Below are 27,952 nucleotides of genomic sequence, written 5' to 3'. Positions count from 1 at the left end.
AGTAGCCAGTTCGCTCATATGCTGCCTTGCAGAGGGACACGATGTCGCAGCTTGACATATTGCCAGTCGCTACGTTTGCAGTCCACAAAGCAACAAAGTCGAATCATAGTGCTCGCGAAAAGACTGAGACCGACTCTGACCGCAGAGCTCTCGTCAAAATGGAGTACGTTGTAACAAGAGCAGACGACACTTGCTGTGTGCCGGAAGTGCTTAAGCGTACTGAAAAATTGTTCTTGTGCATTCTCCTTATGTTGCTTTATATTTATAAAAACAAATGAGCTAACATTCCAACTATTACGAAAATTATTTGTTTACCATAAAGTTGGAAAAATTATTGATCGCGCGCCCTGGTCAGCCAGTCGGATAGCTCGCCCCACTGACGTCATATGGGTGATTTCCATCATATGGGTAGGGGCGGCTTAAAATTCCGCCGAGCAGTGTGCTGCGATCGGCAGCGATGTGCATATTTAAAACCTTATAATAAATTACACGCTTTAGGCGGAGCACTTAGATGTGTCAATTAATTATCAGAAGGACCTACTCTAACGACTCAGTACATTTGTAGAAAATCGTCAAAAGCGTTTCAGGGTACCTTTAAGGTTAGACCACACGCACGCTTGGCAGCGCCCGCTCACTCATGGCTGCTTCTTTCTGGTTAGATGGCTTGGCAGTCTTCCCTTTCTATATTGTGCACTTCCAAAGACGCAATTTGAATGTGGCTACAATCCGTCGGTCAAGTTGGTGCGGTACGAAGAGCAAGAGCAATCAAGAGCAAACATGCATCAGCCGCCTCCCGCCCCAACGAGACAACAGCAGCAGCAGCAGCTTGAACAAGTAAACAAAGCTTCGCTTTAATATAAAATGGAAAATGCTGCTGACCATGTGCAATACCTTGTTACACGCATATATATAGTGCTTGGATCTTTTAATGACTCCAATTACATGGCAATAAATTAAACAAGCTTAGTTGCGGCTGTGCAACCATTTAGAGTCATTTTGTTGTTGAGTCTTGGTTGTGTACCTGTGATATACTATATGACGGAGAACATAAATGATGTAAATGTGGCACAAAGCGCGACGTGTTAGAAGAAAAGGGCTACTGTGAAATAAAAAAAAAGTATAGACTCTCCTGCACTCAGTCCTCCTTAGTGCTGGTCAATCATGAATAAGCTGCCTAATCGGCATTCAACCCTTTACGGTATCTCAACGTCTATGGTGTTTCCGAAACCGTCCTCTACCGTTGGGTGCACATTGAAGAAATGTGGACGATTAAAATTATTCTGAGGACCCACACTACGTCGTGCTTCATGATTAGCACGTGTTTATGGCGATTATAACCCAAGAATGTTTTTTTATTTATTAAATTGACATACCGTTGCAGCGGTATGAGTAATATATCAAGTTACTACTCCTGTGAGCGTCGTATTCCGTGCCAACCATATGAATGAAAAATAACATGCAACGCTTTATTCGTAATCACAGGTTGCATGCTCTCCTATAATGGCATCATGCAGTCGCTAAGTTCTTCTCTTACAATTAAGCTTAAGATAGGTGATACTGCTATGCCTAATAAGGCGGCCTCCACACTGGACTTCTAGTGGAAGATGGTGCAAAGCCTCCTGGCGCCATGCGACTCACGGCCTATTCGCACGCGCTGTGCAGTCGCAGTCGGCAACAAGCTCACGTCCTACGACTGCTTTCCGAGCTCCAGAAGCTCGGTGGTCCAGGAAGGGATAAACAAACGAGAGCCTGCAAGTGTGGCTTAAACGGCGGCCCTAAACGGGAGACGCATTGCTCCGAGGAGGCTCGCAAATAAGCCTGCGTTGAAAGCCTAAACGCAAAAGCGCTACACATACAAGAACGCGCTTGGGCATTCGCGTAAGCAGTGAAGCGGACGGCCCAGCCAGCTTGCGACAGATAAGAGTTCCTCGTCTCGCCACAAACGCAACGCCTGAAAGTAAAAGGGTCTAAGGAAACAGGATTGACCTCCGGCTCACCTGGTCCAGGTGAGGTGCAGCTGACGGCCGTGGGGAGGGTGAGAGGAAGGGAGAAAGAGGAAAAGAAAGTAAAAAAAAAGATCGGAAGCAGACAAGAGAATGAAAGAAGCTAAAACGAAAACAGCGATAAAAAGTGAACCGATTGAGCCCCTCCTTCGGAAAAGACATAACATAAGAGAGAGAGAGAGTTAGATAAAAAGGAAAGGAGGCAAGGTGCCGTCTTGTTAGTTTCCCGCTCTGCGTGTCCTTTCTTAAGGCCAGTTTTGGCTCCGCTTCCCGCATGTGCCCTGCAGTGGGGAAAGAAGCGGGTGCTGTTGGGGGCTCGACATTGCATTTATTCTATATATATATATATATATATATATATATATATATATATATATATATATATATATATATATATATGTGTGTGTGTTTGTCTAGCAGCATTGGAACCGATTCGGTGCCTTCCTGGCCTGGCGTCGGATTGTATCTGCAAGTGGCTGTGGCGTCGCGCTGCTAAACCACCGGTTGCATAGTCGCATCCCGGCTGTGGCGTCGTCATTTCGATGGGGGCGAACTGCAAAAAATGACCGTGTAGCATGCATCCGGTGCACATTGAACCACCCCAGGTGGCCAAAATTAATGCGGAGTCACCCCCCCCGAGGTATGCCTCATATCAGATCATGGTTTTGGCACGCAAAAGAGTAGAATTTCGTTTCACCTGAGCAGTGGCCTCGTCGGGATCTTTCTGTTTGTTATTATAACTGTGACTTCTCGCGTCACCTCAGCACAGGTGTATGCAGGCACTCTACACTCTTAAAACGGTTGCACCCTTTGGGGTGTATATTTGTCCCACAACATTAATGGTCACCTGTCTTGCCCGCGTTTCCTTTTTTAACGCTGTGAGCCCGGTACTTGCCAGTCACGAATGACATGCGCGTTATCAGTGTGACGCAGCATTCTCGTCAGGAAAGTAGCGAGCGCTGAGTTTTCAAGAAAGGAAACGCAAGCAAGGCAGTTGAGGATTATTGTTGTGGGACAAATATACACCCCAAAGGGTGCAACTGTTTTTAGAGTGTAATAACGGTTGCACCCTTTGGGACGTATATTTGCCGCGGAACGATTATCGTCATCCGTCCTGCTTGCGTTTCCTTTCTTGAAAACGCTGCGCTCGTTACTTTCCTGTCGGGAATGCTATGTCATGTTGATAACGCGCATGCCGTTCGTTAGTGGGAAGCAGCGGGCTGGCAGCGTTAAAGAAAGGAAATGCGGGCCAGACAGATGACGATTATCGTTCCGTGGCAAATATACACCCCAAAGGGTGAAACTGGTATGAGAGTGTGGGATCTCAACAATGACGAATGGCGGCACGCTTTAAAGAAATACAAAAATAAAAAGCTTCCGATTCAGGCTGCGAATGACGCTGCTATTGTGCAAATGTTTAGGAGGGCGATTCAGAAAAGTTCATCGCGTACACTCTTAGGCGAAGTTACACCTTTTCGCTTGCTCCTTCTGCCACACAACAATAATCGTTATCTGCCTTGATGCGTTTCTTTTCTTTAACGCTGCGAGCCCGGTACTTTCCAGTGAAGGCCGATCCACACGACGGACCAAATTGCTCTTTTGGACCGCGGTCCGGGCATCACGTGATAGGACGTCACCAGTTCGTGCGTACCGCCGTTGGCCCGCGCAAGACCGCGGCCCTCGCGGTCCAACAAATCGCCGAGGCTTTTCCCGCTTCCGTTTTGGCGGCGGACTGCATGCAAACCGCAGTGATTTTGGCGTAGCCAACGAATGTTGTCCGGCAACAGAGTGTCTTCAGCCAAATCCAATTTAGTTTTCGGCTCAGCAAAAGCCAGTCAAGCCAGTCGTTTCATGTCCACCGTTCCGCCTACACGTGCCTGCAGCAGATATATTTTTTAAACACCGTGTCCTCTTGGAGTGACGAGGAGGCTTTTTTCATTTTGTATACCTCGTTGAACAGTTCCCGGCTTTGTGGGACTCGAGCCGGAATGATAACAATGATAACACCTAGGCCGAGAGTGTAGCTGGTTGGTCTGCTATGCCGTCTGCTATGGCGGTCCGCCGTGTGGATGTGCTCTGCGCCGGACCGGATCGCGCCGGGCCGTGACGTCGCATCACGTGACCGAGCGGTCCGCGGACTCGGTCCGTCGTGTGGATCGGCCTTAACGAACGGCACGTGCGTTATCAGCATAGAACAGTTTACACCCTTGGAGTGCCCCTTCTGATAACCCGCGTGCCGTTCGTTACTGGAAAGTTCCGGGCTCGCAGCGTTTAAAAAAGGAAACGCATCAAAGTAGATAACGATTATTGTTGTGTGGCAGAAGGGGCAAGCCAAAGGGTGTAACTTTGCCTAAGGGTGTACTGTTTGCCTCTTTCGTTTTCTTTTTTTTCATTTATTAGCTTGTTTTTTCGCTCATCCACCCAACTTGCTTCCGCGCAGTAACTTGACCGCCTCCGTGTTTGGTGTGCTTGTGAATACCTTCTGCTTCTCCCTCCCGTGCACTGCACGCTTTTCGGGACGCCAGCGTGTCACCTATTTAGTCTCCGTGAAGTTTATTGTTATCATTGTTTTCGCACGGAAGACGGACCCTGGTAAACAGAGTTACCTGTACGAGAGAAAGGATAACAGCGCTGGGGAGATTAGAAGAGCAGGAAGGTTTAATTTTAACCAATTTAATTTTTTTAACCAGCTTAACCAGTTTTAATTTTGCTACCTTCCACGGGGAGTGGAATAGTGGAGAAGGCGGAAAGACGATTACAGTCAAGACAGAGAAGTACCATCGGCATTCACCGAGTCCGATGGATCGGAAGAAGCACAATAATGCTTTCACTATATCTGGTAAAAACAGAGGGTGATGTTGCACACATGCGCACTTCTGGTTTTATTATGAGTTTTGCAAAAAAAGTACTTAACCCTCTTTTATTTATTGCCCTGCCTTATATACGTTCGTAGTCAGTTTATCCGATGTCCTCGGTGAATAAGTTAAGCTGCTTTGTTTATACTCTTTCCAAATGAGCTGAATTTTATGCTAACGTGTAGGCGTCCTACAAACGTAAAACATGCCAAGCACATGTCTAAGGTTCTACGTTCCAAGCTTTTCATTCCTTCATCAAAAATTTCTTCATCATGGCTCGATGGCGTTGCATGGTTATTATCCGCTGTATCTCCCATTGTACCGTAAAGGCTCTTCGTCACAATGTGCTTACATTTGGTGAACATTTTTCCGCACAACACCCATAATCTAGCCCCATTTCCATGAAAATTTAGCTCGGTGTCACCTAAAGAATTTCTGTAATAAATTACCAAACTCAGTTCTTATGTACCTTAGTACGCCGGCGAATGAGTGTCAGTTACCAGTTTACTTTTGATTACGCATCGGTGATTACTTCAAATGGCTTGCACGCGCAAAGGTCATTTGACGTAATGTGCAACATTTCATCGAATCGTATATTTCGCCAGGATTATCGAGAAACGTTTACAGAACATCGATGTGTGCCCTTGCCATTACCAGTGCTTCGAGGTTATGCCCCTAATTTGACTTGATCAACACTTCTGATCCCTATATGCCTTTCCTTGAACAAAATCTCTCTCGCAAACATTGCGCACACCTGCCGTGTAACGTTTTCGAGCACCTGCTTAAAGCAATTTTTTTTTGTAAATCCGCTATTTAACTAACGCTCTTGAAACTTTGCTCGCACATCAATGATAAGATTTTCCCAATCGCCCTAAATTGTTAGTTTTCTGACACGTCGAGTTTCTTCAGGACTATGAGACATATAAGGAATTTGCTGCTAAGGGAGTAATTAACATACATACTTCAAGCCTGCGGCGCTGGTCCCACGTAACATTGTTCCATGATAATGCTTTCAAGAATAAAATCACTGCCGCCTTTAGTTCTCTCAAGGCAGCGGGGAAACACTGTAGGGAGTTCATATCCAGGTATAATGCTTTTATATGCGCAAAGAGTGATTGTATAGCAATACAATCAAAGGCCTTTACAGCAAAGTGCGCAAGACCTCTAGAATATTTCAATATCCAGGTCACATCGTTGTAAACGTTGCGCATCAAACCAATTTGACTAAAGCATAATAAGCAAGCTCCGCAAACCGAAGCCTTTAGCTACCCTGAATTTAAGAGAGACGATCCCCCAACCTTTGCATTTCGCGTGCGATACTCTACCAATTGAAGGTTGCGGGATCGTTCCCCACCTGCGGCAAGTTGTTTTTTCATCCACTTTCATTTTCCTTTATTTATCGTTTCATTATTTCATTATTAAGCACAAGTTATTTCCCCTGTGTTGTCCTTGGCGTCAGTGTCTGTTGTCTTGGTATGATACGCGTGTGGGTGTGACACTCGATTTTCTGAAATTACTATTCTGGGAAGGACGACACCGCCTCTTTTAGACATGCGCTGGAGGCCTTCTTTATCAAGCAGAATAGAGATATGTGTATAAGTGAGCCTTCTATCTCATTATTAGCTGCCCAATTTGACTTCTTGCGAAAGCACCTTTAATGAGCATCTGCCTATTTTTTGCTGAGTAGGCGCATGCGTGACAAGAGGATACATATGTATGATTCAATCCTTCCATTAAACAGTTGTGAGTAGCGCTTGTCTTTGTCCACCTTTCTTTTCTCTGTGGTTTTTATCGCGCTAAGTTACTACTTCAATTATGGAAAACCAACTAGCCCAACAATCAGCCCTTCTAGGGGTAGCCTGCATTCCTGTGTATACATTAAAAAGATGAAATGGAGCGAGGCTGGCCACGTAAAGCGTTGAGCAGATAACCGGTGGCCTATTAGAGTTACAGAATGGGTGCCAAGGAAAGAGAAGCGTAATTAAACATACAAGAGAACTGCATGGTGCGTTGAAATGAGGTAACTGGCAGACGCAGGCGGGGTCTGGGTCCTGACAGGAGTAATCAGATATCAAAGTAATCAGCGACAGGCTTTCGTTTCGCAGTCGGCATAAAACTGACTGTAGTTGATGATGATGATGACGTATATGCGCTAAAACCGCCCACAGTCAGCAGAAATATCTTACAAACACTGTGCATTATCATCATAATTTTCGCCTTCCTCGCTGTTGTCATCCCTGAATTCGGTCTTATTGCGAAAAAAAATGAGCTTTTCTTGGTCGGCGCTTCTTTTGTGTTCTTGTGGTTTTCTTAAGCAACATTCCGCTTTGGGTTAAATTCTATTTAACCATACCTAGCGGCGTTCAAGCAGTTCTAGTCTTTGTTTGTGTCCCTTCGCGCTACAAACGAATAATATATTCGAGTAGTTTACAGACCATAACACTGCCCCACTGTACAAAACACTATACACTACACTCGATATTAACTTCACGAGTATAGACAAGCATACAACCATTCCTTTTATTATCTGTGGGAATGCCGTGCAAGTTTTTTAAAATTCAGAATTATGGCTACCTTCGAGAAATCCTATTACGCTTATCAATGCAATTTGTTGATTCGTGCGCAAGGTGATTAGGGCCAGCTTGAGCAAATCGCACGACAGATTCCGCAAGCTTTAGTTTTCTTGCTGTAAGTTGAGAAAATATTTACACATTGCGTATATGATGTTCAATTAGGTCACTAGAACCACACCGCATGCATAACTATAAAAACAACGAACCTTAATTGTTGTGGTGCGCATTATTTGAGTATACACGACTGTATTCATCATGCAACCAAATGAGGGTTGAAAACCTTGTTCAAGACAGCAAAGCAGCTGTAGTCAGTTGCTACATCAAATAATTTTGAGCTGAAAACTGGGATTACGAAGAACGTACAGTATACATAAGGGAAGGCAGTGCGGACATGTCATGACCTGCTCCTTATCATTCTTTAAAACGTGAACTGTTTTATGACTCCTATATAGAAACATGATAGTTTTGAACTATCATTTCGTGAATATATCACTGGTGAAATGCTTCACTACAACAGGTAAGTTCAGTGTGTTGAAACATACCAGAAATCTCCTATCGCGCTTTGGGAAGTAGGCATGACGTTATTTTCGTTTCGCTCCTAATTATTGCGCCATTTTCGGCCAACACCTTGCGGAACAACCTACTAGATCCACCCACAATAGCACACACACCATGCCCATACTATTCTTACGAAATGAAGCAGCCAAGGAACGTCAGTGAATTGCTGGCGACATCACTCGGGCTCTATGGAAGACACAGGAGTATTGCAACTGTCGTTGGCGCATGTTGATTTATCCCTGCAGCTGTGATCACCATGAAACCACTCACCCGGACCGTACACTGCTGCGCTGCCTGAGAATGGGTGTAGACTTCCCAAATTTAGGCTCCTGCTTCATCAAAATGGCTGGCTCTCCTTTGTTCGAATACTGTAACTGTGAGGAGACCGTCCTGCACTTTCTATTCCAATTTGCGCTGGACAAAAATATAACGGTACAAACTCAACTGGAGATCTCTTAAGTATTCGTAAGCATTATGCCACTTTCTCTTCTCCACGCAGCACGCTTTCATTATCAATCTTATCAAACATCATCCAATCAGAATAAATCCTTATCTACCCTTATCGGTTATTATCAGCGTTATCGGACTTGATCCGACCCTTATCAAACCTTATCGGTCGTTATCAACATTCTGGCAATCAACCCAATTCTTATCAATGCTGATCTGTAATTATCAATCTTAACGCACATGATTCGACTTTCATCAACTCTTATCGGTCCTTATCCACCCTATCAGACTTGATCTAAACACTATAAGACCTTAACGCTCTTAGCACCTTATCCATCCGCGTCGAACCATTATCAACCGTGATGAGACCCATATAACGCCTAACCACTCCTTATCATCCTTATCAACTCATTGACTGATTATTTGTCTCTGTTGCACGAATTCAAGCGCATGATCCTCATGAGGTCGGTGGCATTTGAGCCCGTGCAGGAACGCCCCAACGGAAGGCGCAAACCGCGACCACCTAAACGCATCGGGGACATGGCGCGTTTGGCATTGAATATTGGGAAAATTAGAATTCACCTAATCTATAAGATGTTCCAAGTCGGTTCTACATGCGATCCTAGAGCTGGGTTTTATTCCACCGTCACCGCATCTTGCAAGGAAGCCTTCATAGAAACTGTTCTCTTTTAACATTTCTTTGTAGTACCGCCATGGGGTGGAACGAGGGAGGTTTGGGTCCAGGACCGCTCACCAAGGAGCGCAATTGACACCCGAGTGCACACACAACAGATAATCTATATTAACAGCACCAAATATAAGCTTGACGTGAGACATGCAATTAGCAATATCTGCCTCATAAAATTGTAACGAACAATTAATGGAGTCCAGACACAACTATATTTTGTGGGATAACTTGTGCCCTGGGGGGATAATAAAAAGCACTGCCGCGTTCTGAACAGCAGATCAAGAATGCCTGCTTCTTCTCTCTCGAGGTCGCTTCGCCTCTTCTTCTTGTAGACGCTGAAAACGGCCATCTACGATGCGAGTGGGTGCGGCGAGAACACGTGCCATAATTTCGTCGTGTTTTCCTCCAATACGCCGTTGGCCTCTTGAGGGGGTGCACGAACCTGCGCGCGTTGTTTAAATATGTTTCTGCCTTGTATCAATATAGATAGTCTGTCGCCGTGCTTTCCGGCGTGTCCACTGGAGCACTTTGACGAATCGAGACCACTGCTGGTTCCAAAGGGCAAGCTGGCGCCTGGTTCACGTGACCATGGGCCTCCCCACGGCATCACGGAACCTGCAGTGGCTGTAAAGACTCTGATGACAGTCACGGTAGCCGACGTAGCTACGGTAGTCGATGTAGCCACGGTGGCCTTGTAATAGTTCCAGCTACTGCTGTCTCCTCCGGCATCAAGGCTGGTTGCCGTTGTGGTTATGGAAAGCGGCCATCTCGTTCGGTTCCCTGAACCGGTTGCCCAGCAGGAAAACAGGCCCTTGGCTTCCGAGAACGGCGTATTGGTGGTACAGGGGTTCACTGGACCATGTGTCGAGCGAGAACCAGCTGTCCTCGAACGCCGAGCAGCACGGAACCGGGCACGTACCGCGCTCCACGCGCCACACGAGCTCAACACTTCGTCGTTGCCCTCGCAAGGTGAACACGACAATGTTTTTTTTTTCTTTCTTGCACCTTTCTGTACATATCATGTAGCGCATGGTACATTATCGTTTATTATTACTTGATTTGAAATCATATATATACCTATAGGAAAAGGAAAGCGAGGAGCAGGCTTGCAACTGCCACACTGAAGGAGCCCAACGCCTGCCTACTCTTCAGAAAGGAGGAGACTGAAACATAGAAATGAAAGATACGAAAAAGGGGAGGAAGGAGGAAAGAAAGTCAAAGATGACAAAGCTAATAGAATAGAGTATAAAATGCACAGCACAGATCGCACACAGTACGGCCGGCCACTACTTGTCCCGCGACTACAGAATGTTAAAATAGAATAGTGTGTGATGTATTGTCATTTGAAAAATACAAATATAATACAAACGTGAACCTAACTTAGTTTCGTTTAGGAAAGTAAGAAGAACGTGATAGGCCTGATCGCGTCGAGACACACGACCACTAGGGTATAAACATTCGTGGAATGCCGTACACTGCAGACCAAGGAAGTGATAGTCCTTCACTATCGACGTGCGCTGGGCAATAGAAGCGGCACACTCCAATATAAGCTGCTGAAGTGTCTCGCAGCAACCGCATGGCGTACACGTTGGACTGGCCACGTCCTTGACGGTATAAACGTTCTAACACGCACGCTACAACAGATTCATATTGCTCAGAAACATTCACTTTCTGCAAGGGCGGGTGTTTAGCCCAGTGGGTGACGGACTCGGCTCGTCAGCATGGGGCCATAGGTTCCAAATTCACCACCGCCTATGCTTGTCTTTGCGAATTTACTCTCTTTTTTATACTTCAATTTCTTTATAGCGATTCGTCTTACGTGACTGATGGATGGACGGGTTTCCCCTTTGGGTAGGCATGGAAATAGGCATTTTAAGAAGTTTCGGCCAGCCGCGTGAATGGGAAACGGCATGACGCGCCGCGGCGCCAGTAGTCAACGACTGCTGTCGCGGATCCGTTTCGAACACGTTCCAGAAACGCGCCAGGAATGCCGTCGCCCATGGAAGCCGACGTATCTCACCCTCGATAGGTTGCAGCATTCGGGCCAGATAACCGGCCGCGAATGCAACTACGGCTGCCACGTTCGCTCCCATTGCAACTCTTTTGACGCGGCAGGTCACAATTTCTTTCTGCAGCGTATTTGGTGTCGGCGTCAAGCCGACCGAGTCAGCGTCCCGATTTACATACCCAGGCCATTAATCTGATGAAAGGAATTCACTGAACTAATTGAATTTCTCAATCTCAAATTCATTAAAACATCGTAAACTACGGCACACACACAACCTAGAGACATGATAGCTCTGGGACTGTAATTAGAATATACGAGAAAACATAATTCTGTTACGCGGAAACTCAAACAAGCCCCTTGCCAAGCATGTCTACAATGCACAGAGCGGAGACAGCGTCCGCCATTTGCGCACGCTGGCGCGTATATCTCAGACTCCACGGAGCAGCGCGCCTGCTACCGGGAAAGACTTCCAGATGGCGCTCGCCTCTAACGCATCGTAAAACCCCTTGATAATTTGAAAGTAGCGACACTCTCCTCCTCATGGCGCTTTCCTCCTCGATTCTCCTCGCCCGCCGGCTGCGCACGGCATGCTATTCCTCCTGGGCTCCCGCGGACGGGTAGCAGGATTCTATGGAGGCGTGTTATATTGGGCCAGTTGCGCGCCCCAGTGGGGTTGAAAATTTTGAGAAATGCTAATAACACCATCGATAATGCTGGAGGCAACGTTTATGAGGAGGTTGGTTTTTTCTTAAAGCCGTATGAACGGGGTATACTGATTTAAAGGGAGCTTTGAGGCGAGTTCTATACTCCAGACAATTTTTCTGCCACATGATCAGATGCTTTACTTCGTGCGTCTGGTCTAGTATTGCTTGTGACACATCCCTTTGTGTGTGGCTTATTAAGCGAAAGCCTTAGACCTCTGTTTCAAGGTCCCGTTGTGAGCTACAGAAAATATCACGTGACCGAAGGAAGGCGGGAAGCGAACCAAAGCATGTGCAGCCGCGTATAAGAGATGATTAATGATTACCAAAGTAATGATTGATTAGTGATTGGATTGTTGTTCATGCACCCTAATCCACCCCAATCGGTCTTAATACCCTTTCATCAACACTTCACCTTATTCCACCATAATCCGCCTTAATTCTCTTCCATGCACCTAAATCTGTATTCATGCATCTTAATCCTTCGTAATGCACTCTAATCCACCTTTATCTTCTTTAATACACTCTAATCAACCTTAATCCTCCCTAATCCACCTTATGTCAACCACTAATGATTCATTATTTAACTTGGGTAATCATTCTCTCATACTGGGGTGGACATGCTTTGGGTCCCCTCTGGCCTTCCTTGGGTCGCGTGATATTTCAAGTTTAGAACGCGACCTTGAAACAAAGATCTAAAGGCTTTCGCCTTAAAACTGAAAAAAAGCTCAATTTTGACTAGTGAACGCTCATCACCTACAATACTACGGGGATACTTGCCACTAATTTTTTCAGGGCGCAAAGCAGAATCAATAATAATGCGCTTCCGACTGAATAACAACAGTTAGCGACGTGCGAAGTGATGGAGCCACCCCAGAATATTAAGCATACTGAGGACCACCGCAACAAAAACGCTGGTGAGCAGGCCGGAAGAATGATAAAAAAATGCAGCATTACGGGATGCTTTGCTACGAGCTATAAGAAAGACTCCTCAGCTCGCAAACAACGCTGTTCTTTGTCAGAACAAAGTTGCTTCGGCCAATGTCATGCAGCCACTGGTTCCTACGCAAGCCGTTACGCTTTCGTTGTGGTATCATAAAAACGGCATAACCATCTTCAGGCTTCTTGCTGCAGTTATATGCGCAACAGCCCGGCATAGCGCTAGCACATAGACCAGAAACACTGTGCACAACGTTCGCTACGCCGAGCTAAAGCACCGAGCCAGCCGTGCTCAGGAGGAAAATGGCGCGAACGAAAAAGAAAAACACAAGCAAAACTCAAGATCCGCGCGTTTCCAAGGGCAACCGCAGGTAGACCAATCTTCGTGCAGAAAAACGGGGGCAAAACTGGTTGCCGCGGGGGAACGCGCAAAGGGCGAAGAGGAGGCGAGGAGGTCGCGCGGCGGCGGCAGAGTTCAAAGAGTGGCGGTACTTTCAAATTATCAAGGGACTTTAACGCATCGCGGCCCCTGCAAGAGTCCGCGTTTCGACCAGGGTTACCCACCTTCGTGCATAGCCTTCGCCGCGAGCGTTTCCTAGTAAACATTGCGGTTACATACGCTGCAGTTGCGGAGAAGCGTGAGAAGCAGTCAGGAATCTTTTAATGCTATCGCTTTCAACCCTTAAGACGAAGCTTAAGCGTCCTCCAAATTTGGTTCTAGGTCTCCAAGAAACCGTGAGATAGTGCAACACTGGCTCGAGCAGCGACAGAGTTGAAGCAGGCTTGAAACACTCCGCAAACTTCCAGAAATAAATTTAATATCTTGGGTCCAAATAGAACCCATAACAGATATTAAGCTGATACGAACCGATACTACACTTTGACCAACGTTGGCCATGTTTACGTTTGCACCGCCCTCTCTTTTTCGGCGTTCCAAGCGCTTGCATATTTACTTTCCTTCCACTCTCCCGTGGTGGCGGTGCCGTCGTAACGCCACACGGGTCTAGTTTCCTACAGCTCCTTAGGGTGGCGGTTCCTTCGTTGGCGTGAATGGCCATAAAAATCAAGGTAAACGAGTTTGTACTTTGGTTCAAGATTCTTGAACGCGTCGTATGGTCATCCGCGTTCACGGAATGGAACGGCTCATGATCTCTTTTTTTTATCCAGCGGCTATACTCTGCCACTGTACGCTCTTTGGCATTCAATTTCAGTTTCCTTGGAGTGCACTCTGCAAACTTGACAGACCGACCTATACAGACAAGGATCTGGGTGAATGGTCAAATTCATCATCAAACAAGAAAGCTACCGTTACTGTCCTGAATTTTTCTCAAATCAGCGGACCTGAAAAGACGCCTATATATGCCCTGTGACCACTACTGTGTGAGTCAACATGCCTCTTACTTCATCTTTGTCAGTTTTTCTGTTATTGCCTCTTCCATTCGTCCTCATTCCGGCGAGCAAACCAGACCTTCGTCTGATTAACCTCCCCGCGTTTCTTTCTTTTATCTATGCTATCGTTCGGGTACACACTGCGATGAGCTATAAAATTATTTGAGCACCCGGAAATCATACTTATGCTCAATATTTCGCAGACAAGCAGAAAAATCGAAGAAAGCAACAAAAGTAACATCTTTGCATCTGAGAACCACAGAGAGTTAGAAAGGGGAAGAGGTGGATCAGAAAGGATCACAACAAGTACGTGTTGCTTCCTTGGCCTTGCTTTCGTATTGCACTATCATTACAAGATGAATGCATACTAACTCGCTCAAGTAGCCGTTCTACTGAAACCTTCCCTTGATTTTCTTGACATCCTGATAATACCTAAGTTACGTCTACTCGCGGTACATATACGCGTTGCCAAGTAGGACCAGAAAACAATAGCTTCACTGTATTCTCGTTGGTAGGCTCACAGAGAAGCTCGTTCTTCTGTCCGAAACATGATTATGCCATGGGAAGAATGGGAAATCGGCATGCCAGGGACGTATACGGAGCAGAAGGCCTGCAATTACAGTGCCTCATTAGAGCCGATGCCCACCTTCCCTTGGGTGGTCCCACACCCGAAGCGTGAGTTGGTGTGCGTGGCGCCTATCCTCGAGGTCATCTCTGCTCAACTCGGGTCGAAGCAGGCGCGGCCAAACATGGAGCTCTGCTATATATCTATCCCGGGCGTAATGACAACCGCTTAGCAGCAGAGGCAGTAGAGACAGACGCGTGTGTGTACATACCGGTTCCGCCGATGTATCACCAGCATTAGAAACAGCAATGATATCTGAACTAGGCGCTGTTCAGCAACGACAACCGTTTAAAGCCAATCGGTGAGGTTGTTCCTCAGCGGTGAAGGCGGAGATGTTTTGTACGATAAGTTGTGTATCGTTTTTCATTTGCTCAATAGGCTTCGAAAGGAAGCCTTATCGTGCGTTTACGTAACGTCCAACGTGTATTTATGTTTTCACATTCATAGTCGATATTCATTTCAGACTATCGCTGACAAGAAACATTTAATATTTTCCTGTGAAGTCACCGGGTGCAGCCGGAACACGCCTGCCGCCATCGAGAGAGGTCATAGGCCTTCGGTAGCACGTTCGAGAAGTAATGTTTTTTTTTATTTATAACGTGTGTTTAATTCCGTTCACATGCTCTTTGTGGGTTTTTTAGGATACCTTGGAAAACGTGATGAATGTAGATTGCTATCAACCGGGTTCAACGACACTTCGGATGGCGCAACCGGTTCTGCAGATAGCGATGTTCTTAGTTTGCGGACCTATCTCCAAGATCACCCACTTGCTCAAGATTATAAGTGTGCTCAGGCGAAATTCCCACAATAATTGAAGGAACGTCACCACAGCATCGTGTTGCTGTCTTCTTCTGTAATGAACAGTTGCCAATGCAGTTTAAAGCTGTTATGTTCGAGCGATACGGTAATCAGCCACTATGCAATTACTACGGCGAATTACAAAGCAATTTTATGATATCGAACAAAGCTGCCTATGGTCTTCGAGTTATTCTAAGAAAATAAAGACGTACGTGTGAGAGAAACACATAACCGTGACCCCACCACCACATCATGCGATTTTTCCATTATTTGGAATGCAAACAAAGCACAAAAGTACGTCCGCATTTCACAGTACGCTGTTCACATTTCAAAGTACGCTGTTCGTTTCACATGCGCTCGAGTCTTTTCATGCATCAACAACCCGAACATTTCAAGACATGGCACACACTCTCGAGGCAACGGATGGCCCAGCGTGCAGGGTGCCGAAAATGTACCCTGTTCGACCAGTGAATGCCCTCAGAAAAAAAAATGTTGTCGGAGTTGGCTGTGTGCCGTCGTCGCCTCGTAAATCTCGGCACAATGCGACGAAAGGTGGTGTGCGTGTGCGTGTGTATGTACACGAGAACGCAGGAGCGAGTCAAATTCCTGGATCATGATTTACAGCAGGGAAACGAGTATGCAGAGGGGGTGGCGTCCTGGTGATTCGGCAACCAGAAACCGACATGCCCACGAAGAACGCTGTTTATGCGAATAGGAAAACATGGTCACCGTAGTTAACATACTGCCGACACTTGGTGCAGTCTCCCTCCCCACGTGCTCCCAAACCACGCTGCATGCATGGGGGTTGTTGCCGGAACCACATAAATCGAGCGCACTTGAGCACATGCATTGAAAAGATGTGACAAGGGAATAGGTGTGTCAAAAGGAACCCACTGTGCCATCGGCGACGCGCAGCGTTTCGCCCTCAACTACAGCACATGGCTGCTGCAACAAAGGGTGGTGAAGCGCAAATGGAAGGGTCAACTGCTTGAATGGGTTCGTACAGATTGCGACTAAATGCTCCAAAGTGCCTGAAGCTAAATGGGCCGATCGTGCACCCTACACATACCGCTTAATAGTTTCCTATTACCGAAACCCCCAAAAGTTTCAGAAAACTGTTGTTGTTGTGTGACTTCATGGCACAAGTACAGTGTCTGTATCAGCTGCACAGAATTTTATAGAAAAAAGGTGAATTTTGTAAGGATATTTCCCGATCGAGATTCTATGAAGTTAAGTCTTTTTGTGATTGCTAGGAACTTGGTAGCGCGAAAAATATGGCAGATAAGTAATACCCATATCCTTAATAATCCTGTAATTAATACTTATAGAGGAAGCACTTCAATTCGAGAATTGAGGACTCAAAGTCATATTATGAACTCAACAAGAACTTCTTAAACAAAATCGTTTTGAGTGCTACAACCTACAGTACTTTGGCACTGCGGACGGCGCCCAGTATGTGGCAGCAGCGAAAGAAATATGAAATAGTGGACCAATGACGTTGATCCCTAAATCGTCTCCATTGCGAGTGCAGACCAACAGCAGTGCAAGCTTTCGCTGGCGCGGGCTTCGTCGCGGCCTTTTCTTTCTTTTTTTATGGGGACGCGAAGAATCGACGCGAAGCGCGGTCTATTCTGTTTCCAATCTTGCGGTGGTACCGCAGCTCGGATAATCACGCTTGTCCGTATAGCAGCAAGTGAAAACAAGGCTTTATTGATCAGAATGAAGAGAACTCGTAATTGTCATAGCATTGGCGCCCGCGCAGCGGGGAGGCAGGTAGCGTTTTCTAATAGGATGGGGAGATCAGCGTCACTGACAAACAATTTAATTTTTGTTTTCGTACAGGGCTGCCCATAGACAAAATACTGCGTGCCATAGTACCTACGACGATTTTTGTGAAGTTGTTGTTGGGCAAGATATGAATGTCGGGCTTCAATTTTGCAAAAGCAATATTGCCGCTAAAATTGGTAATTAAAACTTTATTATAAAGATTTCTTTTGTTACTTGTGACGTGAGTCATATTTTCCACGATGCCGCATTTGTATTGGCTGCCAAGCCTTGCAGTCTGACAGAAGATGTGCACATGGGCTTATCACACGTTAACAGTGCGGCACCCTGTGTTATTGGGCGCAGGAAAAACAGCGTGTATATTTGCTGCATTCGCGATCTCTAGGAAAGAAAGCGAAGGAGAGGGGGACCCAGGGAACGAGCGCTGTATCCAAGGTGGCTGTACTGGAGCTGAAACTAAAACCCGGAAATTGTCGATATCCTCGCCTTCCTCGACTACAACAGGAGGGGAGGGGGGGGGGGGCAGAAGACCTATGGGCTCCGGGTGCCCGACAACCTAGCTATGCTACTGTATGATACGCTGTTCAACTGCGATGACAACGTGGCTTATTGCACAGTGCGAAATTCGCACATGGCGCAATGCCGGAAATGCGATTTCTGGGTTTGCCGTCTTTAAAAAATGAAAAACAAGTGTTTCTGCTGCGGCGATTTGCTTTCTGAAGCCAAAGCAGCCTAAGCTTTCCTTTCATCCTGACACGGCTACACCTTGGGCCTTCAGCGGGCATGCGACCTTATACTATGGGGTCGCACTTTGTAGTATACTTGTCTGTAGCTAAATCGTTCTACGTATATGCCACTGCTTCCAAATGTATATTAGGAAATGCTGAAAAGGCAACACTTACTTGTCCAATTTCTTCAGTGGGAGTTGCTAGATGCCATCAGTCGAATTATATTTTTCATTTCAGTGCCTAAAATCTTTACCATGACACATGATTGATAAACACACATGTACAATTAAGCTGAAGCTCACCATAGTGAGCCACCCTGCTACGCTGTCGAAAATTTGAAAGCAGCTCAAAAATACGTGGATATTGACGAAGAACGTGACAGGGTAGTGTTTGGCCTGCTTGTCTCCTTCATCGTTCCCGTACCCGTCTTATTTTGCATGTTTCTTCCACACCTTTTTGTAACATGTCAAAGTGACGAGCCCAATAACGCATTCTACTGAATCTTTGCAACGTCACAGTAATGAACACGGCGCAGATCATGGTGAATATGCAGCTCGAATTCGCGTTTTGGTAAAGCACTGAGCAAACTAAATGTGACTGACTGCATTTACGTAAAACCTAGTCAGGTAAGCAAGCCAGCATATTCGACGGAATGTGAAATGAATCAATTTACCGTGCTGCCTGCGTTCCAAGAGCCTGTGTGAGATCATTCAATCACAGCTAGTATGAGCACACAAACTATGCCGGTGAAATAAAACGATCGTCGTGATATCTGAGTGGCCCTTGCTTGTGCCCTCGCACAGCCCCTAGCGAGTGCCCCGACCCTTGCCTGGTCAATGCTCTGGTCATCCAAAACACGCCTGACCTAAGCATTCTCGAGTACCACATCCGGCCGTGCGGACGGCGTGAACCGTGGAAGAAGAAGTGGTGTCCGTGACCCATAGACACTCAGCGGAGCGTAAGCTAAAGAGATCTGCGCTGCTCAATCCGGAACTGCATCAACGCTGCGTGCTTAGCGCATTTTTACAACGCAATCTCCCATTCATGGAAGCCGAACTGCCTACCCCCTCCCACGCCTACCCCCTCCCAAAATAAATAGGGAACCACGCGAGAGAAGCGATTGAGTCAGGGACAGAAAAAAATCTTTTGTTACGCTCTCTTTTCAACGGCATTCTTCTCTCGTTCCACACAACCAACTCGCGTGCCTTGTGGAGCACGGGAGACATTGTACGTCTAGGCGATTCTTCAATGCAAGACAGCGAAGTGTTTTCCAGACGACCGTTCTTGAGCATACGTTTTTCGTTCACAGGACGGGATTGTTGACAAAGCGTCAGCACAGCGAAAAGGTGAACGAACCAGGGATGGCTGATTCTAGCTTTCCCCTTTTTTAGGTGTGTGTGTAAGCCAAGCGTACCTTCATACGCTTTTTATATATATGCGGAGAGTTAGAACCGAGCGTTAGGACCAAGTGCGATGGGGAGGGGAGGGAGACGGAGGGGGTGTCGGGTTGCCACGTTGTTTACGGGCGTTCGAGGCGACTACTCTTTCTTCTCTTTTTTTTTTTTTGCCCCCAACCCCAATTCAAGGCCGGACACGGTGCCGGAAGGCTGGGGTAGCTTACTGCAATGCAAAGACGCGTGCCCTACTGCATACGCGTGTTTCCACTAGCGAATGGCCATCGTCATTCATGCGAGTACCCGCGGAGCCGCTTTGAAGTGAGGGAACGTGGGCTGGGGGAATCGGTTCATTGTTGTCGCTTGTCCACTCGCATAGTGTGGGCGCAAGGCAGGAGTTTGAGTTCGGAGAACCGAAAGGCTTGATTGGTTCAATCGCCATTTTTTATTACATTTTTCTCTGCCCACCAGTACGTTACTAGTGCAAAGCCTGGTTTCCTTTTTAATTCTTTTCACCGTCACAGAGTGATGTTATTTCCATCCCTTCGTTGAGCTTCCCGCATAGCATAGTTTGCGTTATTCAGTTCCTTGTACATCGTAGCGAGACGTCCGGCCCTATAGGGAGGTCTTAAATGCGGAAGCAATTTACGAACTTCCGCCACCGACACAAGGAAGGCAGGCCGGGTGAAGTGGAGGGGGGGGGGAACAGCACAGTTGACCTGGCTCTCCACACATTCCGGCTCTTACGCGACCGAACCGCCCCCGTCTTTTCCTTCGAGAGGTGCGGAACGGCAAACCTTGCGGCGCGTGTTATTTCTGTTGAATAATCTATGGTACTTAAAATTTGGGGCTTTGGAATGAAAACGTGGGAAGTTTGATAACGGGGGCTACAAAAATTTATGACAGATGTAAAAAAATATCTATGTACATTTCGCACAGCTCATGCGTTTCTTTTGTACTATTATTGTGCTTGTCTGTGCTGCATAGTTGTTCGTTTCACCCAATAACTGAACTCCATCTGATTGTAGTGCTCGAGGCAACCTGTTCTCTTTGCTTAACGAAAAGCGTGAAGTCCCTTTTTCTGACGGCCGTAGTAGCACCGCATATCAGGTACTTTTGCATAAAATGTAGCAGCAGATACATCTTTTCATTTTTGAAAAATTTTGATTTGGCGCTTCAGAACATTCGATTGCAGAAAGTAAATGTTTGTGGTGTAATAGAGGGTCTTTATTCGCTCCTCCTGAAACTATATCTATGAAAGTCCAAAATATGTTCATGTAATAGGAAGTTTATCAGACAGATAGATAGGAAGCCATGCTATGCCCCAGGGTGCCATTCCTGGGTTTATATTTTTCCTTGCGTGCATAAATGGCCTTTGTGCTCGTATTACAAATGCCAAAATAATACAGTGTGCTCACAATACAAAACTGTTCGTTCCTGTAAAAGACATAAATATGGCCAGTTTAGAAAACGATCCTAATTCCGTGACGAAATAGTGCCACTTAAATGATGTGCGTATAAAATGACAAAAAAAAACATGTTTGAAGCCTTTTACTGGAAAAATCTGGCCTGTCGATTTCGCATACACTTTGGATAGCAGACTATTGAAAAAAGTATGTAACTAAGGAACTAGGTGTTCATTGTGATATGTAACCCTAAATTTTGTGAACATGTTAACCACATCGCAAGTACGACTTTACCATTTTTGGTTTTGTCCCACGATTAACTCGTGGTTTTACTGGTCCTCGTTGTTTTATAAGATTCTTTCGGTCTTTGGTTTTCGGAAAATTTGAATTTTGTTCAACAGAATGAAGTAGAAAAGCAATGGAGTCGTACTTCAGGAGAAAATTGGAAAAGTGCATCGCGGATTTGTTAGTTTACTTTTGAAAGGTCACATTCGTCGCTGCTATTATTACGTTTGCGTGAGGTTCTCGATAGGTACATGAAACCATTGCTTTGTCGCCGTAATTTTGGGACTTATTTTTTCCGGAGTTACGTTCAGGCACTGAATAAATGGCGGTTTTCTTTCAATGTACTTATGTTTAGGTCCCGGAAGGGCGATTGAGAACATGTGTTTAGAAAAGAATGGCCTGGCAGTACTAGTTGTGGTGGCCTCAGGAGGCGGCTCAAAGTCCTTGGACAAGGCTGGCGTCTTCGGCTTACCGGACGGCCAAGAGCTGGTCTTCCAACTCCGAACTTTTGAGAACCGCCTCTCAGCAGCGGCAACGCCGACGGAGGAAGTCCCCGGCGGCGCCCGCAGCAGTGGCGTCGTAGGGAAGGAGCGATCTCGAGGCTTCCTGCGCGCTGGTAAAGGCCGCGGTAATGCACGCGTCGCGAACAGCGGCCGTATCAGCACCGTTGTTGTCGACACATTCCCAGAGCATGCGTCGCAATGTTGCTCTGTGCCCGCACCCCTTCACACGCATGATTCGGGTGTAATCCTGGGTAACAGTGGTATATAGACGGCCGGGCTATGGGTATCTGTGTTTGCAGTAAGCGTAAGGGTACGGCCTCGTACCTGCTGAATTTATCGTGCAGTGGCGGGAATCTGCGTCCTTCGAGTCTCTAGTGTTGGGCGAGGTCTCTGAACGTGGTCAGGCGATCGCCCAATGCCCATTGTTAGTCTCGTTGTTGCTGCGTTTCTGTCGTAGTGTCCTGATCCAGCAGATCCGACATCCCGCTCGTCGGATCTGCCGGATTCGTTTGCATTGTTTATTTAGCAGTATGAGTAATGATGACAATGCTCACCTTTTTCATAAACGCAAGCTCTTTGTTTAAAAAACTGATGAATTACTCTTTCGGTATGCGTATTTTGTAGATGTGCTATGTATTTGGTGAAATTTATTTCGTTTAATATCACTTGCCGTACTTTCTTCATTGTGCACCAAATTAGATGTGTTTTGTATGCTATTCAGGGCACGTAAACTATTCCATTCAATCGTTGAAAAATGAGCGAGGGACACCAACAGGCATGACTTTTGGAAAAAATTTTTGAGTTCTCCAGAACAACTGTGTAGAATAACTGTTAGAACTGTTAGTAGAAAGGGACACCTAAGATGTTACTTTCGGTGACCGATGGTCAGAACTTGCGAGGAATGCAAAACAGTACGAGTGCACCCCTGTGTTTGATTGTTCCATTGTTGTTTGTAGCCGAAGTACAAATTCTGAAAAAGCTTTCTAAGTTAGAAGCTTGCTACGTTATTAAAAAGGAAAACATGTGGTTGAGCTCAGTGTATTTAAGCCTCAGGGACAAAGAATTACGATGCCTGAGTTGTGGCATACCGGCTGATTTGATTATAGGTTACGCTATCGCGCTGGTTATTGGGGTGGTGTACCCGCATGCACTGGAGCAATGCATGATGGTGTTTCCTATTTCTTTAAATATTAATTCATTTGTTAGTACGACTTCGTCTCCTTATCTTTTATTCCTCCTTACGTTGTGTTTTTAGCTGGTTTTCTCCTTCAGTCATACAACAACTGACTCTGCTTTCAATCTTGTTACCACTGTGCAGCCTGCTACCAGAAGTGTTTTTTTTTTATCGTTATAACAGATGGGAGGCGAGTAAAAACATTCACACACATCCTCACTATGCCAGGGATACATCGTAAAGAAAGCGCGAGGTAATATGCCTGTTTTATGTCAACTCCGAAAGGTGAAATCTAGAATAGTGGGAACTAGGTTTACGCATACATAAGTGTAAAAGAAATTACACTGTTGTAAATAACCAAACATTGGCAAAAAGAGTGGCGCCGAAAGGATAAACGGAAGGTACGGGAATCGATACCTCGCACGACCACCAATTGAAATGAGTTTTTACTTGATCGGCTGTAGATTCAGAAGCTTCGCAGTGAGCAGCACTATTTCAGATCGAGCGCCTATTTCGTGCGCTGTGTTCGCCATACACTCACGTCTGGACTGTCCAGGTATTCTTCATTATATAAATGGTGTCAGGAGCACAAAAGTCATGACATTTTGTTGCCCTCACCCTATGAGCAAGCGATGTCAAAATGCCCGTCTACGACGCCTTGGCCGCTAATCAATGTGGAAATGACTGAAATGAGCAACAGCGCCGAATGCAATGGCAGTGGTAGTGAATATACTTTAGCTCACCTACCGTGTTACCACTCGTCCTTTGTAAATGAGACGACCATGATCTCGCACATGGCAGCTGCAGCAGGTCGCAAAAGCGCTGCTGGGAATCTTGAACGCAGCCGTACTGACGCACCATCTGTGGTACAGCGCTGACAATTTTCCTAACTTGGCGATATGAACATTTCACTTTCCTTTTTTGTCTTCACGTTTCCTTCCACTTCTTCTTCCTTCAGGGTAGCCAGCCACGCTCAGTGTTGTTTAACTTCTACGCCTTTAATATATCTTTATCTCTCTCTTTCTCTCTCTAGTAAAGAAGCGGTGTGGCTGCTTCACGCTCTCAGGTATTTGTAGTGTCTCAAAGGCGACTAAGCGTGAAGACCAACACTGGAAACAGACTGAAGAGACGCGCTGAAGGTGCACCGGCTTCTCTGTCGCACAACACGTGTCTCATTTACGTTTTGGGCTGATGTTACTAGTTTTAACGATGGCACTTGGCGATTACTCTGCGCCTCCTGACGACGAATGTTATTGGATAATGGCGGTGCTCCGTGTCGCCTTCAAGTCGCTTTGGTACGCGCGCTATAAACACCGGGGCGCCTCTCCTTAATCGTTGCGCAGGCGCCGCAAACCGGGACCCCCACGGGCACCTTTAATTCAGCGCCGATCTTGTCAAGCCGAGGGAAGTCCCATGCGGAGGCGGTGATTGCCAAAAGAGGCTGCTGCCCACAGCGCCCCCTTTCCCTTCATGTGTGTATAGCGAGCATCCTTAGGCGAAAATTCTCTGTCGCTCGACCATGCGCAGGAGCATCGCCTGAAGGAATTACTTCCACTGTGCGGACGTAATGAGTTCGCGTACGTAAGGTATATTAGTGCTAGACAAATCTAAATTTTGAATACGAATAGAAACGTTTGTTTTGAATCCATGTACGCGATTCGAGAATTTGATACATTTTTTTTACATGAATATTTGATTGCTGCAGAATATACGGTGTTGCTACCGTTATTTGAGAGTGCCTATCTTGGTAAGAGGTTCAAGCTTGTAGTGTAGCGCCTTGTTCAGTTATGCGACAACTAGTGGCTGCGAGGATCTCCAGCTTTTTTTTTTAAAGGAATGCTCTTCTCCTCGAGACTTTCAATTACCGTGAGTCGGCACACAGAAGAAATATCAGTAGAGTTTAGCAATTGGTCTGTTTTAAGGTTCATTTTAAGCTTTGCTATAAAAAGCTAGTTTTGAAAAGCACTAATAAATGGAAATCTTGGCCACATTTTCAAATAACCAAGCAGTTTCATTTGTCATTCTTTTCATAGCATTCGTCGTGCCTCGTAGCCATTTCCGACTTGCCGTTATCAGAGGAGCTTATAAATGTCGAAGAATTGTTGGTCTTTAGAACAACGGAAAGGCACAAGATTTCAGATAGTAAAAGCCCCGAAATAATAAATAAAACCAAAGAACGGCAAGTGCATTTTTGTACAAAAGAGGGCAAAGTATGACATTTATTGACGACGTTTAGAAGTTGTAATGCGTATTTTTCTACTAAGGTTCACATACGTTCTTGTAGCCTGTTTTGAGCAAGCGCTCCCGCACAACGACACACACACGCTACGTAGCTCGATAACAGACGCACAACGACGCACGCATACACACGCACAGAGGGGAACTCAAGAAATGTCACAGAAATTGAACATCGGCGGTAACTCCTCATACGTGCTCACAAGAATACGCTTACTCAACTGACCGGCAAAGTCATTTTATGATAGAAATCGTCTGTCCGAACTCTGTGCTCGTGTGCAAGAATGTGAGAATTGAGAAATTGAGAAATTCGGCATCTAATGCAAAAGTACAATACTTGTATTCACAGTTTAGTTTCAAAGTTTTTATGCGTTTAGTTGAATTTTGGAAATATATTATGACCAAATGTTTCTCGTCGTTACAACATATTATTGGAGCGAGTATCTTTAGGAAATAGATGATGCATATGACGCTGCTGTCTGAAGCCCTGAATGTTAACTCAATGCAGCCTGTGGTAGTACCTAGCTGTGGCAGGTATTTCTTCTTTAGAATGAAAAACATCGTTTAATAGCAAACACATATGCCAAAACAGCCACAGAGGCTTAATATCAATAACATTTTGCTGCTGAATGTAACATATTTCGTCGGTTTGATTTCTGGCCACGATTGGGGCTGCATTCCGATAGGGCTGAATAAAAAAACACTTCTGTAACACGTATACTTGGAGTTCACGTGAACAAAAGCATACGTAATCTCACCTCCACCTGAGCCTACCTTCCTTTATTTCTTCATGCACACTTATTAATCAGCGCAAAAACAAAGGAAGACATACAGTTAGAAGCACACAGGACGAGCGCTGTCAAACTGAAATTTATCGTAGAAAACGCTTCAAAAAAGAAAGCACGGATAAACAAACCACTTGCATACACAATCAATCCAAGGCACGTGCAAATAGTTACTGGGCAAGTTCGCTTCACAATCTAGCAAAACGACAGATGGCTCAGATATATAATCATTCCGCAAACATTCTATATGCAAGGCTTCAGCATTTTCACGAGCACTCCTTTCTTTGTGCTGGATCATTATGTCAGTTTTTTCGAAGGAAGGTTGGCACCCACAAGATCTGCAACGCGCAGAACCATAGAGAGGCAGCGTTCCTTTCAAGTTATTTTTATGTTCGCGCAGGCGCTCATTGACGCGGCTGCCCGTCTGCCCAATATAGGCTGGCCCGCAAGGGTGTGGAATACGATAACCTACACCTACGGCCTAGGAAACGAAAGGTTTGGGATGATTCACACAGCCATCAACAACATTAAATCCATCTGCCTTACTCTCAGTCGCAGCACAAGCCTTCTATACTTCGCGGTGGGCTGATAAAACAACATCCACGTCAACGTCAACGTTTTGACGGGGATGTTGCTTTTTATTGAAAAGGTGATGACGCGCTATCAATTCAACAAGTCACACCCATAGTGAAGCAACAGAACTACTCGGATGTATACTTCAACGAAGAAAATATCTATTGAATCATCCACGAAGACAACCTAAAAGCGAAGCGTAAGCGCAATGCAGCAATAACAAAAATGCAGAGCCCTTTGGGGCCACAATAAACACGACGTGTTGCGAGGAATCTGTAACGGAGTAATGGTGCCACCCCTAACCTTAGCAAATGCCACTCTGTCCTTTAAATCAGACATCGTCTTGGGATTGGAAGTTACGGAAACATCGGAAGGCCCGCTGACTTTGGAGCCCACGGTAAAACCTTAAATGAGGCACTGGAGGGTGACATGGGTTGCGCCTTTTTTGAAGTCAGAGACACGCAGAGCAAAACTGGTAGTTTGAAAGAAAAACTCCGAAAAAGTATGAAAAGAACTGTGTAGCTAGAGCACACAAATATTTCGACTTTAAAAGCGTGGACACTGTATGAATGAAAAGATTAAGGAAGTCGGCAACAAAGGCAAGGGTAACTGAAAGTGTACATTGACAACCGGGTGTCATGAAAACGAAAGAGAAACAGAGACAATTAGATGCAAAGGATGGAAACAAGAAATACTTTTACATGAGGGGCAAGAAAGAAACTAGAGAGGGAACTCTGTACGATGACACCAATGGCAGTACCTGCCTCTTAGAGGCCCGAGTTGTTTGCGTAAGTAGAAAAACATAAGGGACCAAACATTCGCTACAGGATGAGCCATGTGTCCGCTGCAAAAACAAGGCCATTGTTTTTGCAGCACCCAAAAGACCCCATACACCACTACCACAGCTGCTCCAAAATTCGGAGTATGGCAGACTGTCCAAGTGTTACGGTATGATATTGTCTTGTTTTTAAAACAACTCTGAGTGTAAAGGGAAAAAAGAAATCAAGCAATAAAAGCGCCCCGGCTGTCATTGCTTCTTGCTTGCCTTCTCCTTTTCTTTGCGCTTCACTTGGGTTGCGCTGAAATCGGGACAAAAACAATCTGGAGACAACTCCATGCATCCTAATGGAATGCGAATGTATTCAGCTAGTGAGACCCGTACGCAACGTCTACCTTCCAGAAGCGCTGCAATTGAGAGCGGATGGACGCATTAGTCGGTCAGTATTAGAGAGAAATAAGATATTCTTAGCGTGTTGGGGTAAAAAAACCGGGAAGAGATTAAAAAATGGCTGTGGCTTAGGTAAGGTTAAGCCCAGGATGCGAAGCATACTAGCCTTTATTTTAGTTGTTGAACCACTGTTTAGCCTGGTGAACTGCTGTTGCTTGGCTATATTTGGTTCGGCTAGACGAAGAAACAACTCATGCATTACTTCTTCGCCTTCAAGAGTGGAACGCGACAGCGTTCCCGTCGACCCGCCAAGGGGTGTAAGACAATGGGCT

At 45.8% G+C, this 27,952-nt stretch overlaps 2 protein-coding genes and 1 non-coding gene across 5 annotated transcripts in view; 1 reads left to right on the top strand and 2 right to left on the bottom strand.

Annotated features, from left to right (window-relative positions):
- LOC135918530 (ipis-1-like) overlaps positions 1–27,952 on the top strand; it is a 187,602-nt gene that overhangs the window by 92,743 nt on the left and 66,907 nt on the right. The gene's annotated exons all lie outside the window — the stretch shown is intronic.
- Positions 1–27,952, bottom strand: part of LOC135918531 (uncharacterized) — a 141,982-nt gene that overhangs the window by 92,779 nt on the left and 21,251 nt on the right. Inside the window, exons 1-2 of one of the 3 annotated variants that reach the window (XM_065452146.2) lie at positions 23,607–23,771; positions 21,655–21,795 (exon numbers count right to left, since the gene is read on the bottom strand). The exons of 1 other annotated variant lie outside the window; for it this stretch is intronic. In XM_065452146.2, the coding sequence (XP_065308218.1) occupies positions 21,655–21,795; positions 23,607–23,720 (255 nt within the window). In that variant the 5' untranslated portion in view covers positions 23,721–23,771. Of the gene's footprint in view, positions 1–21,654; positions 21,796–23,606; positions 23,772–27,952 lie in introns of those variants that run through there. One more of the 3 variants, XR_011509578.1, reaches the window with a different exon arrangement.
- On the bottom strand, positions 13,489–13,672 carry LOC135918545 (U2 spliceosomal RNA). The gene has a single exon (XR_010569682.1). It is a non-coding gene; the product is annotated as a U2 spliceosomal RNA (small nuclear RNA).

Source organism: Dermacentor albipictus, unplaced genomic scaffold (genome assembly GCF_038994185.2).
Source record: "Dermacentor albipictus isolate Rhodes 1998 colony unplaced genomic scaffold, USDA_Dalb.pri_finalv2 scaffold_15, whole genome shotgun sequence".
NCBI lineage: Eukaryota > Metazoa > Arthropoda > Arachnida > Ixodida > Ixodidae > Dermacentor > Dermacentor albipictus.
This window is presented reverse-complemented; position numbering and strand designations above follow the sequence as displayed.